A 12,217-nucleotide genomic window follows, 5' to 3' on the forward strand; every position below is an offset into this window, starting at 1 on the left:
TTTCTGATCATCTGCATGTAGGTGTGTCCTGATTCCTCAGCATCACATACACCCATTTCTGTAACAGCGGTGAAAGACCTGCTCAGATGCCTTAATTGAGTAATAGTACCATACAACAATGTAAAAATACAAAAGTTATTTTAACATGTGAGCCGCATTTAACTGTTGTAACTGGTCGTGGAGGTGGTTAAATTACCAGGCCTGGGCTCATTTTAAGGGCCACAAGGGATACATTTGCAGGGCAGTAAAGGTGTATCATGTCTCTTGTGTTAACTCTTTATCTCAAAAGTAACTACAATTGTGAGATGTAATGCAGTAAATTGCTCAAAATTGAACTTACTTATAATAATTGAACAAATATACTTAGGAGAGTTGGGGAGTACCCTGATAGAAAACCAGGATACAGAGACACCAGGTTTCTAATTATTCTTAATGTGTGCCAGTGTGCTGTTGACTCAAGTTTCATGGTATTTAGCCAGTTTAGCAAAAAAAAAAAAAAAAAAAGTGATTGTAAATGACATAATGATGCTCAACAGAGATGAATGTCAGCAGGTTGATGAAGTCAGGGAAAATCTGACTTCAGTAATTCAGAACATACAGTCAATGGTATTATTGACCTGTTTTTTTTTCCATTACCAGTGATCAGATGGATAAGTTAAATCCAGTAGAGTGGTGATTGCAGGAGAGTTAAAACAGCCAAAAAACAAAGGCAGTCATTGTTCATCCTCAGCTGTTGAGGTACAGTCGCTGAGATGTTGAGGAATCAACACACACACATCTGCATGTAGGTGATCAGAATCCTGGATACTGTTACAATCATCCATATATGATATGAATAATCAGCTTTCTCATGTTACATGTTGTGCATGTGCATGTTAATATAGTTTCACTCTTGAAAGACAAATGACACAAGCTGTTAACTTCACACATTTGGTTTTATTTTTTCCATTTTTGAAAGGATCATAAATATTGTCAAATGCACATAAGCAGTGAGTCTTTCAGCAGCAGCACATGTGCATTCTGGTTGTAGCCACAGTCCGGTGTCCTCTGAGGCTCCGAGAGGCAGGACACTCACACACACTCAGACAATGTCATTCAAGTCTCTTCCATCATCTCATAGTATTCTCAGTATCTCTTACGACATAAAAAGTGCATTTTTCAACATGTTGCATTCACACATTTTCCCATAGACATGATATATATGACTTACTAGGGCTGTCTGCATAAACCATCCACATACATACATCTTATCATTGCTGTAAACTACAGTAGGAAGAGCTGAAGAGAGTTTTCAGAGCCCCCTGCAGCTGAGACGAAGAACAGCTGCTGCAATATTACAAAACCTGTTTCCTAAACAGGGTTTTCTACTTGGATAAAGAAAAACAGACGTAAAGTTCGATGTACAGATGGTACAGAGGACAGAAGCAGTCATCAAATCACAAACTGAGAACTCCATGAAACCAAAAAGTAGACACCAAGGTGGTCTATTTTTGGCAATGCTCACAGTAGCACCAAGACATGGCCTTCAGATGGCACAAGAGAGAAAGCAGAATATACACAACACAGCTGGGTTTCCCAGAGGAATGATCAACTATTTACTTCAGACTAACTTCATGCTTCCATCTCTCTGGGAAATTTAGCCTGTACTTGTACGGCACTTTACAGGGATGTATTGGCAAAATTAGTCAGTTTCGTATCAAATCTCTGGCTAAAAACCTGTCTTTGCTTACATACAGTACCTTATTGTGATTGATTTTTACATTGCTTACTTACTGCTTTTTTCAAGATCACCAGCCCCCAATGGTCACGTCTAACACAGCATAGGGCTTCGTCTGTTGTGCACTTAACATGGCTGGTTGTATATATACATATACAATATATATGTATATTACAGTGTGACCTGTGTGTGTGCATGTGTGTGTGTGTTCACATATGTGGTATGACACCGGGCTAAGGCACCTAAATGTTCCTCAGATATCGAGCCAGGCTTTTGAGCACAGCTCAGAAGGGAAAGCACCCATATAATGTGCAGATTGTATCACCTGTTACAGTATGTGATTGTCATTCTCAGATTTTCCAATGCAGCTGAGATATGCTAGTATTGTTTGAAGTAATGCGAGACTTTAAGTGCGTCGTGGCACAGAATACAGTTGATTATGGGGGAGACAGATCATACTAAACAGTAAACGGCCTACAGACTTCAAGCACAATGCTTTATTAGACTGGAAGCATGAAAAACGCAGGCGGCAGTGGGAGAGTTACGTGTAAAACTGGGGTTTTTGCGCTCAACACACCGAAGCTGCTGGTACACTCAAGGTAAAAATAAATAATCCTATTTGAAACCTCCTTTGGAAAAGAAAACCCTGGAAAAAAATGTGTCTTTTTAAAAAATATCTCACGCTTTCATCCTATCACAAAAAGACGAGGATCAGAGAAGTGGACAGCATATAAAACCACTGATAAATCCGTAAAAAACAGAGTTAAGAAAAAGAAGTTCCGGCAAAAGCCTTGATTGTCCCGAGCCCCTCCTCAGCACCGCGCTCCACTGCTCAGGCGCTTATGTGTGTGTGTGTGCTTGGGCCAAAAGACAAAAACAAACACAAGTAATTACATCCTGATACTGCCATTTGTGTTGGCACTCTTCCTCCACCCTCCCACTGTGAAGTCCCTACAAAGCACAGCGTCTGTTTTTAACACAAGACACAGGAAGGTTAACTACAATAAGGGTCAAAATATAAGGGAAGAGAGGATGAAGGGGCATAAAGGGTCATTTTTCTGGGTTTAGTTTGGGGTGTGTGGTGGTGGAGGGGCTGGAGGCGAGTCCTCCTATGACTGGGGGAGGTGTTGTCTGATGATCTCTCTGGACTGAGGGGGGATCCTGTCGGGGAAACGGACCAAAAACTCCACGATGAGGTCACCACGCTGCGACGGGTTCTTCGGGAAAGGCAGGCCTTCCCCTCTGAGCCGCTTCACTGTCCCTGGCTTGATGATGTCGTGACAGGGGAGAGAGATGACGCGGTTTTCCAGCGTGGGAATGCTAACCGTACAGCCACACAACGCCTGGAGAGGAGGGGGAAGAGGAGAATGAGAGGGTTAACATGTTTAATAGGAATGAAATGCCAAAGCCATGAATGTCCCGATGACTTAATGTTTCCGTGAACTAAAAACGTTACTTTATCATCCCTCGGTACGTCATCGTGTTTTCTGTGTGTATTCATCATGTGTGTGCGGTTATGTGTGAGAGAGAAAGAGACAGAAAGTAGGCCTTCCTGACAAATCGTTTTAATATCAACTACAGCTCTGTGGGGTCCACAGATCAGCATTTGGAACAGGAACATTAGGAAAACATGACTTGGCAGTGGAGAAGTTTTCCAGTCTTTATGTGTGTGTGTGTATTTAGGTGGGGGAGGAGTGTGTAAGTGTGTGTGTAAGTGTGTCAGTATTGGAGGGGGCCACACATTGCACAGGGGACTAATTTTAGCAACCATCTCATAGCCGGGGCTAATGAAGTGAGGCAGGAATCGGCTGAGCTCGTAAATAGTTGGAGGGCTTGTCAGATGGGCTGGCAGGACGAGGAGAGAGAACACACACACAAACACACACACACACACAGTAAACCTCACCTCCTTATCACAACGGCTGATGAATCCAGTCAGAGCGTAGAGAGCGCTAAACTAAACATGGAGACCTGTGGTTATCACGACTTCACAGGCTTTCCAGTGAGCATCACTCACCAGATTTGCGCTGAATAGAAAGAACTATTTAAATCCACAACTCTGTGAATGAACATCCTGATGAATAAAAAACTTTTCTTATATAATGCATCTCTAAGCAACTGTTACAAAATGGTTTACTTATGGCAAAATAAGGTCAGCAAATAAATACCATGAGGGTGTGGAATAGGAAAGATGGAGAGCTATAATTCCCAAGGAGTGAAAGGGTTTAGGTCAAGAAAGTAAGGGATAAAGGAGACATAAAAGGGACGTTAAAAGTAGGTGTTATAAAGGAGGATGGTGGGGAGTCATGGTCGTCAGGGTCAGGGTTAGGGACAACAAATATGTGGTTTTGATGTCCCTGGTTTTGAATCTGGCTTCTGGTCTTTTTTTTTTTTCTTTTTTTTTTTTTTTACATATAATCTCCCCTCTTGCTCTTAATGCAAAAATTAACCATAAAGTACTTAAATAATAAAAGGACAGCCACTGAACTGAGTTGAATGCTAATGTCATTGTGACAATGCTAACAAGCTTAGCAGGTAAAGAGGTAAATACATTGTTAGCCAGCATATTTTAGTATACTAACACGCTAACATTTGCTAATTAGCAGTAAACACAAGGTAGGCTATAGCTGAGGCTGGTGAAAATGTCTCAAGTTTTATACGTATTTGGTCATAAACCAAGTGGTAGACAAATTAAATTCTTGACCTTATGATGGCACTAGATCAAAAGTCAGGGGAGCTTTTGGAACCTGTACAAATTTCATGGCAATCCATCGACTGGGAAAGCATCTGTACTGATCTGTATTTGTCCAATTTTATTGCAGGCCTTTTTATTTTTAACCATCCACTTGAATGAAAGCACATTTCTTCATCTTTAAATTCTATTGATTGGTTGTTGAGATGTTTCAGTAGTGGTGAACCAACTGACCGACCAACTGAGAGACGCTGATATCCCTAGTGCTACGCTGCTAGTTTTTGTGGGTGGAGAAATTACATAACAGCATATTAGAGGTGCAGATACTATGAGTTGAAGCTGAAGTCAAGAGACTTCTAAGGAGGCTGGTTAAAATGGGAAAATGTTTTATTTGGGAAGGAAAAGGCAAGCTTTTTGATGGATGAATTCACCCTTTTTTCCAAAACATATCAACTCTTAACACCATTCATCTCAAGGCAAACAGCTCTTCATGATGTTACTGTGATTTTTCTTGCATGCGTATATGCTTAACCTCTAAGACCCCGGTCCATGCCATTACGTGGGCAATGTTGCACTAAGATAGTTGGGGGGATTTTCTTGTCTCGTCTGGAGGGTGGACATGTGGACAGTTGAAGTTCAGTCGAGTGGAGCAGCTGCTCCAGAGTTTTCCGGCCATGACATCATCCCCCCTTTACCCTCCACGTACGTTATGGGGTGATTTAGCCTATGACTGTGATGGAGACTAGTGGCTCATCCTCTAGTTATGAACAGTTCCATTCACTAAAACAAGTCTTACACACAGAGACAGGTTGCCATGACGCTCGCCACACACTGCCAGCTGATCTGAGGACCCACTGATTGCATAAGCCACAGCTCAGACAACATAGCTCTAGAGACTGACACAAACACACACACACTTTGATTTTGCTAGATTTGTAAGAACACTATGGATTATCTACCTGTCTATCTAGACTTACATTCATTCCCTGGGGCCATATCTCAACATAAACTATCATGTTTCTATTTTGCATTAAGTACCAGCTAAAGGTGTCTTCACTGTACTGTAGACTGTGAATTCAGTCCATACCCTGTCTTGAATACTGATGGCTGTATTTAAAATACATTATCTGCTACAAAATGCACATGCTGCCATACTTAAACAGATTCAACATCTTCCACCATCGTGAATAAACAGTACATTTGCCTTTCTGAATGCTAATAGAGGTGGAGCTGTGAAAAGCTGTCCACTTAGCCTTTAGAGCTCAACAGCTACAGTTAGCACCTACGTGCCTTTGGACGTGGGTTTTTGCTGCTGAGCTGAGAGCAGCTGTGACAGGAGCTAGAAATGCACTGCCACCGATTACACCAGCACACTGCAGAGAGATCATTAATGCCAGGGAGAGCCATCCTATACATCCAGGTATAGGTTGGTTTTGGGAGGGAAATCAACGTGTCAAAGTCACACTAAACTCTCTAACTGAGTCTGACTGCTGTCATAGTGAGGACACTGCAGGGCTGGAGGACGCCTCTAGCAGTGTCTCCAAGGAGCTTACAAAGTGGCCAGAGGAGCTCAGTGGTGCTAAGTGAAGCAGTTTATCGGGGCACACCTCAGGCAGAAAACAAAATTGAACAACCAAATAGCAGGGGAGTCATACAGCAGTCCAAACATGACAAAATAACTATACATTAGAACTTTTGGGAGTTGATTATTATCTGGATCTAAACATATAACCTGATGGACAATTGTCACATTTGTGCACTGGGAACCAGGAGCATGGATTTGACTCATATCTATTGCTATGTCTCATAAAATGGGGTATTGTGTAAGAGTAGTGCATTGTTTCATTGTGTTACTAAGGTCACAACTTCCTTTAATATTTGTACCAGTCTTGTATGTTGTTTGTTCATCTGTTTATATTTTAAAAAATGAATTTAAAAAACTACTATGCTTAAGATACTCTTCCACTTCTGTTTCTATAGTTTTGAATGAGTTCCTTTTGCTAATTGTCTTGCTGGCTAGGTTATATCATCTACTGGTGCATTGCATAACATTGCCATTTTATATGTGGCAGGTTGTCTGGTGTGCAGCATGTAGCTGGTGCTGTGTATTCACTGCAGCATTTAGCATCGCGTCTTCAGGGAAGCAGAGTGGAGCAGTGGAATATGAGCTCCTATTTGCTTTGGATACAGAATCATCTGACCCACTTCCCTAATATTCCCCAGATACTCCCCCCCACACACCCCCACTCCCCTACCCTCACCCCTACATCTTCTCTCCTCCCACCCTCCTGCATCCCGTCTTTGGCTGCATCAGACTTAAGTCTCTTATCTGGCTGCTGTGAGAGCACAGGGTTTTTAGCTGTGGAAGCTCTGCAGTGCAAACCTAATCACTGTGGAAGGTTTGATCAAGTAACATCTCCTGCTTAATGTGACTCAACCAAACTCTAATGTGCTCTCATTAACTAGGCTGTTTCCACAGTCAGTGCTGCTTTTGAGAGGAAAACAGTCTAGAATTGGCTCGAGTTGAGTACAAACAACTCTCTTGACATTTCCAGCTCTTTGAGAACACCTGCCGTTGAGTTGGCCATGTGGAGAGCAGGGGCAGTGAGTGGCATGTCTATTAGAAACATTAAAGGCCTGTGTAATTCACAGACGGAGCAGAGACACGTTGGACCCATTGCCCTCGCAGGAGCGGCTAATTAAATGTCCTGCCAGTCATGGTAATAGCAGCCTGGATTGTCACCACTGTCACACTATGATCCATCTTTAACCGAGTTGTGTTTGCAAACACGCACAAGGATGCAACAGTGTGCATGCTTGCATTCATGTTTATGCCTGTGTGTAGCTTTATGTGTGGCTGCCTGCATATGTATTCATACAGCAGCGGTGCAGAACAAGTGAGGACGACGACTCTGTGCCGGTCACACAGGGACACCACATTCCTGCTGCTTCTCTCACACTGCAGTGACAGAGAGTCTGCTCTCACTGATCTTGCCCTTTAGCAACACACACACGCACACATACACACTCTTCTCCTCAATATGTTTAATATGACCACCCACCCAGGACTTAAATCCTACCCTTAAATTACAGTCACACCTCCTCACCTCATCCACTGTTTGCCCATATTGAGTGACAAGAGTGATATGAGGAGGATCAGCAAAAAAAATTGCCATTTTTGGATATTCATCCAAAACTCTGCTGCTCCATGAATGCATTAAAGCCTTGCTCCACTGGGAATCAAACTCCCAACCTCAGCAGCATTAGCTCCTCATCTACATGCAAAACCACGACAAAGAGAGAGGACTGAAAGTGGATAGAAAAGCAGACAGAGGAGAGAGAGAGGTTAGGTGAAGAAGGGCAGACGCACCTCTTTTAGACTGATCTTGCAGTTATAAATTATATTGGAACCGTCTCTCTTGAAGTGGACGTGACCTTTGTCTTTAAGTACAAAGGCTATGTCGGCAGGAATGTTCTCAGGGGTCTCGTCCCCCTCCTTTGGGAAGGTGATCTTGGTCCCCTCCTTCCAGCCCTTCTTGATGACGATGTTGAGGATCTTGTCCTCCGTCCTCATGCTCCGCCCGTCTGGGTTCAGCCTTCGGCGGGTGATCTTCATGCGCTTGGTGCAGCCATGGAAGATCTCTTCCAGCGAGACCTTCAGCTCGTGGACCACAGGGGGGTCCTGCTGCTTTCGGCCGGTCCCCAAGCGCTCCGACGGCGCCCCACCCCTCCTCCTGCGGCCCTCCCCGGGGAATCCGTTGTTCATCCCTCCCGGAAAGCCGAACTGCCTCCCGAAATGAGCGAAGGGGTCGTCCTCGTCCATGTCCACGTCCTGTTCTGCGTCGTTGCTGTGGTCGTTGTGGAAGGAGAAGCCGTTGGAGCGGCTGTGGCTGCGGTTGGAGCCGAAGAACATGTCGAAGGGGTTGGACCCGCCGAAGAAGGAGGCGAAGGTGGCGTGGGGGTCTCCGTGGAAGGTATAGTGGTACGTCGAGCTGCCAGGAGCGCCTGAGGAGCTGCTGCCTCCTGTCTTCAAACCTGAGAGAGAGAGGGAAGAGAGAGAGATTAACGTGAGACCTCGCATGCACACACACACACACACACTCAAAACACCCACCTGCTGAAAACACACATTAACATGAACTCAGATACCAGACGCAGGACCTTGCTCAGAGAAGACGGAGAGTGTGGGTAACAGCATAGAGAAGAGTGGAGCCCGCGTGGGCGGGAAAAATCCCACAGCATCACCAATCTTCCAAAAGCTCTGGTGGTGGAGCAACTCATGAAATACCAGGTCACTCCATCCAACACACAAATACACATACTAACACACACCTTTTCAATAGAGACACAAGCACAAAACACCCACAAATGCAAACTACAGCAGTCGCTGCTATTCATATCTCAACCACATAATGATCTTAAGCCATCTGTCTGTCAGCTAACACACACACACACAGTTACACACTGAGGTAGACTGTAAGGTATTAGAGCTGGTAAGAGTTGTTGACATTAAAGATAACAATAGCCAATCTCATACAAGTTCCTGCACGTACACAAACATGAAGACACGGAGGAGACACAGCATTATTACTTCAGTGACTGAAGTCCACCTAAGTCCTCCACTGTCATATTAGATGTGCTGAGTCTGTTCCTGAGCTATTTCAATAACTACTTAATCCATCATAACGCCTGTTTAACCAGGCCTCACTGACAGAGAGCTCAGGCCTGCTCTGCCTGCGCTCTCTGACAGTGATCCTACACAGACACAGACAGACAGATAACATCAAACCCAGACACCCTCGCCCCCCTCCCCCTCCTCCTCCTCACCTTCCTCTCCTAGCTGATCATAGACGACCCTTTTCTTGGGGTCGCTGAGGACCTCGTAGGCCTCTGCGATCTCCTTGAACTTCTCCTCGGCGTTGGCATCCTTGTTCTTGTCGGGGTGGAAGCGCAGCGCCATGCGGCGGTACGCCTTCTTGATCTCCTCCTCGTTGGAGCCCTTGGGGATGCCAAGGGTCTTGTAGTAGTCCTTCCCCATAGCTGCGGACACGCATACACTCTCAAGACTGGGACTCCCCCACCACCACCACCACCACACACACTCTATTCAGCTTTGGCCGTGGTCCGTCACTAGGGGAGACAGACAGAGGGGTAGTAACTGTTAGGGTCTTTATAATTACTCCTCTGAGGCGGATGCTGCCCAGAGCAAAAAACTATAAATGACCTGGCAAAGGTGCAGAGTGTGCTCTTCAGGGGCTTTACTGTGAAGTCTGTTTAGTGACAATTGGAGATGTGGACACATAGTGCCTGTTGCTATGGGGATGTGGTTGCCGTGCTGATGTAGAGTCAGGTACAGAGCAGAGGAATCCCCTTCATCTGCTTTATCAAAGGGCTTCTCCCTGTCAGATCAGCCTGGCAGGTATAGACGACACCTGGAACAATTCATTTCACATGCACTTATCAGCACTGATCATACTGACAGATCTGCCTCCACCTCTGCTGGGCAGAGACACACAGCCTGTCAGACGAGAGGAAACCCTCTGGCTGAGACACTGCGGTGCTTCTGAACAGGACACAGAGAGCCTCTGTTTGACCATGGCAGCGAATAGAAAGGCCTGGTTACATCTCTAACATTATAACATGATGCTTATATGCTGCTACAGACAAAGAGACACCGGTTCGCTATCACGGGGGTGGGGGGGCAAAATCTTAAAGCCACACATTTTATAGCTAGAATTTATATTCCTAATTTACACCAACCAGTGGGATAAACCGACTGTTAAACCTGTGATGTTTATCACATTAACGCGAAATAAAAGGACGACGAGGAAAAGAAAGGAAAGGCGGATGAAATAAAGTCAATCCTACCAGAATGCTCGGAGAATATCAGATCAGCATGGTCCGGCTTCTCTCTCTCTCTCTCTCTCTCTCTTTCTCTATGTCTCTTTCCCTCCTCCAGCCCTCGTTATCTGCCTGCCGCCCCGGCACCGCTGAGGGGTCCTTATAAACTGACGTCAGGACGCCGCCGGGAGGGGATCACAGGCTCTGAAATAACCGGTGACCAAACAGCGCGAGCGCATCTGACGTTTCCCTGGAAAACCTCGGACAACTGCCCATCTCAGTCAGCCATAAACCTACACACACCCGTCACACCACCGCAACTGGGATTTTAACGCTGGTCGGTACTGCAATCACAGGCGACAAAAAATGTGGAGAATAAACAAAGCTCCAAAAAAAAAAAAAAAAAAAAAAAGTTAGTGATTGTCATTAACAGTCATTGTGTTTAAAAACATCCTCACTTAACTTATTTGAGGATATAAACAATTCTCCCTCGTGGTGGTGGAGGAATTTAAAGTCTAACACCCCCCCCCCCCCCCCCCCCAAAACACACACACACACACACACACACACACACACACCCATGATCGTGATCTACCCCACGCTGTCAAATCTGCACCAATTGGCAGTTTTCACTTAAAAATGCATGGACAAAAAAAAAGAAAAGATTTCCTCACCGAGCCTGCTGCTGCCTTGTTTGCGTCCGATCCTGCTTGGTCCTGTCTGTGTCTCAAAAATCCGTTTGCAGTCTGGAGAGAGAGCAAACCCAGCCCTCCCTCTCCCTCTCCTTCTCCCTCTCTCCTTCTCCCTCTCCCTGACAGCCAGAAGCAGAACTCTTTGTTCAAGGTCTGTTCACAAACACACTCAGACTCAGAGTTACATTTAGGGGTTAAGTACTGGCTGAAGAATTTGAATTAGACCAGTGGGCTTTTGTTTTTAAGTCTCTCCTCCTGCAGCAGTCTGAGCAGGCATGTCAGAGGTGCGGGGGTCCACAGTGAAGGGAAACATAGTCATATTTGGAGAGAGAGAGAGAGACAGAGAGATAGAGGGAGTCCTGATAGCTGACAGAATAGCAATCACCTGATAAAAAAAAAAAAAAAACTGTATGCGTGTGTGTGCGCGCGTGATGGTGTAGTCGTGCCTGGGTTGAGTTGGTATAAACACAGCTGAGTCATGTGTTGACTCCATGCACACACGCATTTTGATCTTCTATCTTTGTAAAAACTGCAGATTTATTCAGACTCCTACTTTCCCAACACTAAACCTAAAATAAAGCCCAGCTTTAACCCTTTCCTTTAACTGTAAAGGTGCACAGTTCTCCTTTAAATGTTCCACCCTGCCCTTAACACCAGACCTCACCTGGAGTAAAATCCCAACAGTAACCAAAGATCAAACCTGGGGATTCTGTTAAACACCTTAGTACTTAAAATCTACTCTAAACCTTAAGATTCAACCTTCAACATTAACCAGTTTGCTCTCTGGAAGTTGAAACAAGTCACCCTAAACATCCCAACTAACCCAGGATATGTGTGGGAACCTCTGCTGGAACCTAGATTTTAACATAGAAACCTCAAGATTAGGCAGTAAAGGATCCACCATCAGGCCTTTACTATACCAGCTGATATTGTCCTTTAATAGTGCATGTTAAAATACTGAGAAGCAGTTCACATATAAGGCTGGAGTGGTAATGTCTTGTTTTACCCCTAATTTGACTTTAATACACTTAAGCCTACCTATACTTTCAACAGTAATCCCAACCCCAGACTCATCAGTCCCACAATCCTGAGATAAACCAACATTAACTTAAAAAAAAAAAAAAAAAAACTGTCCGTCACTGTGGGGGAGATTTGGCTCTTGCAACAGACTGAGAAGACACACAGTACATCCTGAAGGCCAAACATTCCTCCCTGACTTCACCACTGATTTCAGTCAACAAGCAGCCCACCCATCTTTCTAAAAAATCACATATA

The 12,217-nt window shown here is 44.7% G+C and overlaps 1 protein-coding gene across 7 annotated transcripts; it reads right to left on the bottom strand.

Annotated features, from left to right (window-relative positions):
• Window positions 1-916: 916 nt before the first annotated feature.
• Window positions 917-11,383, bottom strand: dnajb5 (DnaJ heat shock protein family (Hsp40) member B5). 7 transcript variants are annotated; one of them, XM_018668572.2, is made up of 6 exons: window positions 10,925-11,364; window positions 10,278-10,635; window positions 9,634-9,841; window positions 9,237-9,539; window positions 7,780-8,444; window positions 917-3,060 (listed from the first exon to the last, which is right to left on the bottom strand). In XM_018668572.2, exons 4-6 carry the CDS (start codon window positions 9,445-9,447, stop codon window positions 2,827-2,829), a joined length of 1,110 nt encoding a protein of 369 aa, XP_018524088.1. In that variant the 5' UTR covers window positions 9,448-9,539; window positions 9,634-9,841; window positions 10,278-10,635; window positions 10,925-11,364; the 3' UTR covers window positions 917-2,826. The 7 variants fall into 7 exon arrangements, with proteins under 7 accessions (XP_018524088.1, XP_018524094.1, XP_018524092.1 ...); XM_018668578.2 differs by lacking the exon at window positions 9,634-9,841 and having other exon boundaries at window positions 9,237-9,449; window positions 10,925-11,382; XM_018668576.2 differs by lacking the exon at window positions 10,278-10,635.
• Window positions 11,384-12,217: the final 834 nt, after the last annotated feature.

This window comes from Lates calcarifer, linkage group LG13 (genome assembly GCF_001640805.2).
Source record: "Lates calcarifer isolate ASB-BC8 linkage group LG13, TLL_Latcal_v3, whole genome shotgun sequence".
NCBI lineage: Eukaryota > Metazoa > Chordata > Actinopteri > Centropomidae > Lates > Lates calcarifer.